Source organism: Centroberyx affinis, unplaced genomic scaffold (genome assembly GCF_046629955.1).
Source record: "Centroberyx affinis isolate AG114_WGS23_722 - 3 ecotype Tasmania unplaced genomic scaffold, CSIRO-AGI_Caff_v1 ptg004317l_1, whole genome shotgun sequence".
NCBI lineage: Eukaryota > Metazoa > Chordata > Actinopteri > Beryciformes > Berycidae > Centroberyx > Centroberyx affinis.
In genome coordinates this window covers 242,834-246,975 of record NW_027282027.1, presented here as the reverse complement: position 1 = coordinate 246,975, position 4,142 = coordinate 242,834, and the positions used below count along the sequence as shown (strand labels likewise).

General features: G+C 41.7%; 1 protein-coding gene across 1 annotated transcript; it reads left to right on the top strand.

Annotated features, from left to right (window-relative positions):
* The first annotated feature begins 885 nt into the window (after positions 1-885).
* On the top strand, positions 886-3,717 carry LOC139664576 (uncharacterized). Its single transcript, XM_071543443.1, has 3 exons — positions 886-1,338; positions 1,450-1,483; positions 2,076-3,717. The coding sequence occupies exons 1-3, from the start codon at positions 1,102-1,104 to the stop codon at positions 2,462-2,464; spliced, it is 660 nt and encodes a 219-aa protein (XP_071399544.1). The 5' UTR covers positions 886-1,101; the 3' UTR covers positions 2,465-3,717.
* The last annotated feature ends 425 nt before the right edge of the window (positions 3,718-4,142 follow it).

The following is a 4,142-nucleotide window of genomic DNA, read 5'->3' as shown; positions in this document are numbered from 1 at the left end:
AGTACCCCCAGCCCTCCCTCCCACTGGGACACACACACACACACACACACACACACACACACACACACACACACACAGTGGTTCCCAAACTGGGTTCCTCAGTAAAGTAGTTAAATTTGACTGTTTCATTCATTAGACGATAAGCACAAAGGGATTGATTAAGGGTTTCACTGTCCCCACAGGACCGTTATGTGTAACTAAAATCTTCTCAGAGCATTAAGACAAACACACTTTTTGAAAGTGCTGAAGACTCTGACAGGTGTTGATATTATGTTTCATTTTTTTTCTAGATATTTCACAGTCCAGTGAATAGTCTGTCACCTAAATAATCATTGGACAATACAAATCAAATGAGTCCTTGGAGTGATAGACACTTTGTCCTGCAGGTATTTGTTTAATCATTTGTTTCTTTGCATATTCAAAGTTATTTGCTGAATCTTCATTAAAAACAATCAAGCTATATTGCACTATTGTTCATTTTTAACTCAACCATGTTTATGCTTATGGTCCTTGGTCCACCCCCCCACCCCCCAAGTTAGTGGTTCCACCTGCACCAGCATCCTGACATGAACACCCACTGTCGCCAGTGGTGTGCCCACTGTCGCCAGTGTGCAAAAGGTTCAAAGCGGTTGAGAGGAAAAGGAAGGCCTTTGTTTGACTGTGTCGGAATGTCGTGAAGCTGGAGGGAGTGTGTCTGTCTCTCGCTTTCGTTTTCCACCACACATGTTGCTGTGTGAACTTGCGCAATTGCAGAGAGAGCTGCGGAAAGTCTGTCCGTCTCGATTCGCACCTCGTGTGCACGTCGCGGAGGAGGGAGGAGGCGGGAGGGAAACCCATGACTTCCGCGTTTTTCCTCCGTGTATGAAACTGAGTGCACAGTATAAAAAGTCATGGCGCTGACAGCGGCGATATTCACCTCCGGACAAGGACCGGACCGTATGAGATTAAGAAGACCGACGAGCGCTGCTTGTGGAGGATAACAGCCTAATTGGAGCTAAATAACTTTCAAGGGTTGCATTTGATTTTTTTGTGTGTGTGTGAACTAAACTGGACAGACTCAAGACTCTCCCCGACACCCAGACATCCTGCAGCCGATTACTGATGCATAAAAGGATGGATGTGGAGTCTCTACAAAACGTCGGTCGCCGGCGCGGAAGGTGCATGGACGTTTTCCTGGTCATGTCCATTATTTTCCTGTTTGTGGCGGTGGCGGCTGTGGCTGCCGGTGGAGTCATGGTCGTGATCGAGCTGCGGTCAAAAATTGAGGTTATGCGCCCGTCCTTTGGGCATGACACACCAGCAAAGCAAACAGGAGATACGAGCGCCCCAGCGTACAAGGTGGGTCAACTGATAACACCTACAATTCGCAAAAGCTAAACAAGTTAAAATTTTGACCCATCCCCAACAAACCTATCTGACTTACCCCCCTTTTCTCTGTTTTATCAACAGATGCAAAATTTTGCCTCTCTGGACGCCAACACAAGTAAGTCTGCTCTTATTTGCTAAATTCATACCTTTAACCTACCATAAAGGCTGATGATGGATGTGCTTTAGGGGCTTCTCCACTAAATGAAAAGTTAAGCTATATACTAATAACCTTTTGTTTGTGGCAATAAACTGGTCTCCTGCCCCTTCACGGATAATCTCTAAACGTGCCATTTCTAAAGAAGTAAAAACTCCCGAAAACTGTCTGCATATTAAATAAATGTATTATCTGAGTTCAATCACATAAAAGCATTTGCAATTCAAAGTTTTGTGTATGCCTTTATTGATAGGCCTATACGCAATGTCAATAAACATTACACTGATGTAGCCTACGCAATTGTGTAGTTGTAAATGGTGGGCTAATTATTATGACATGATTGCAATATATAGGTCTATGTATTTAGAATACTGCCAATTTAAGGCCTTGACATGATGTATGTTCCACTCTGTGACTTGTCCATGATATGGCTTGAAGGTCCTTGACCGAAACACAGTGGAAACGGTTTCATAATCCTCTTGTTTGATAATCCTGATGAAACCGCCACAGCAGTTTTATCAGCTCAATTAAATGTGCTCGTCTCCTCCTGCAGGCAAGTTGAAGAATAGCACCATGCAGTGGGCTGCTGTCGAATATGGTGAAGGAAACTCTGTAGGAAGCCACTTCGACTTCGACTCACGCCATCATTCACTGAAGCCGAAAAAGGAAGGGCACTACTTCATGTACCTTGACCTTGTGCTCACCTGCACCTCCTACCAGTGCAAAGCAGGCGTCCTCACCGTGAGTCTGGGTGATAAGCTCACCTGCAGCGTGCAGCTTCCAGAAGAGGCAGAGTCACCTGTGAGCAGGAAGTGCTGGACAGTGGAACGGATGGATGGGCAGACACCGCTGGTCGCTCAAATGACTGTACCACAGGGGGGACTGGAGAATTGGAAGCTGGAGCTGAAAGGTTCAAAATTAGGGATGTTCCTAGTGGACTAATATGGACCCTTTAACACTGTAGTGCTATAATACTGTCATTAAGATGCACAACGTCCAAATCTGCTAGTGACTCATGGGTATAACTAGAAAAGAGCACAAGTTTATTTTATTTTATTTTATTTTTTTATTTATTTTTCTGTTGTTTCAAGCAGCCTTAAAATGGATAAGCATGTCAGAGGCCATTTGCAAAACTTGGGGATGTTTCCCTTACTGAGAACCAGGAACTATAAGAGGATGAAACTCCTCAGTGGGTTTTCAAGCTGGAGTCTAAAGAGACATTGCAGTTATGACCATGTAAACAGGATATGGGATGGACGACAAACTGACCTCAATCTGTATATACCACTTGTATTTATGTATGATATATTTATTTGGTAATATGGACCTATTTATATACTTGTATTTATAATGGACTAGCTATTTCTTTTATAGAATTTTTGTTTTGATGTAGGTACCACTACATTAGTGTTGATGTGCAATATGCTGCCAGATTATTCAGCCTACATTGGGTGAAATATGGCTCTATGTTTCTGTTTTCATTTTATAAATGGCTGAGGGCATAAAGCTAAGGCTTAGAAAAATGTGTGATTTGTATTCTGCTTGAAAACCACGACAAGCTCCTCAGGGACCTCATTTAGTTATGCTGTAGTGGAGATGTTTTAATTATTCTGGCAACTGTTGAGTAACAGTGTTCCCTTTGCCACTTATTTTGTACTTAAAATACCTTTTAAAATAACAATGTCCTGAAAAATGATCAGGACATGATTTGCATTGTTGAATTCTCTTGAATGTGGACTCATTTAGTGAAAAGAAAAATTGTTACATTTGTAAGAGAATGTACGTCCCATGGACAAATTATGCACTGATGGACCAACTACGCATTGATTAATGTAATCCATATGCAACTTGGACATAAAGGTGAAACATGGACATAAAGAACACTGAGTTTCTCTGTGTGAGAGACAGATGTAGAGGAGAGCATGTTAAGAGGAGAGAATGTGACGAATTTTCAAGCGGAATATACGGAACGTTTATAGATAGAGGAAAGTTCCCTGCTATTAATCAGCTCTTGCCGAGAACTGGCTTTACATCACATCCTGTTGTGTTTTACCATACAGAGTGGTTTAGAAGAAGTGTATGTGGGCCAACAAACAAACACACAGTTACACCTCCTCTGTTACACGGACTGAAGGCTCAGAAAGCAGCTTAAAATAAATATTACCTGTTACTACTGACATGAATTACGCTTCACATTATCTGAACGCACTTACACATACACAACACACACACACACACATTAAATATTTTACTATGAAAAGTACTATTCAGATAAATTTCAGTAAAATAAATCATTATCCACATTTGTGCATGTGGCAATATTGTCTCAGCATAAACCAGCTGATTTCATATTGTCCATATTATTTCCATGCAAAAATATTGATGTGTCATTTTCAGCCTACGGCTTAAAGCTGGTTTCTTTCAACCACATTGGCTGTGTGTATATGTATGTGTGTGTGTGTGTGTGTGTGTGTGTGTGTGTGTGTGTATTGTGAAATAATCAAGTGTCTTGTGAGGTGGTTGTGTGGGTTCAATTCTGTTTCTCCTCCATTTTCTTGGTAGCAACTCACTCTGCACAGATTCCTAATTGATCACAATACCAGGTAGAGAAGGGACATAA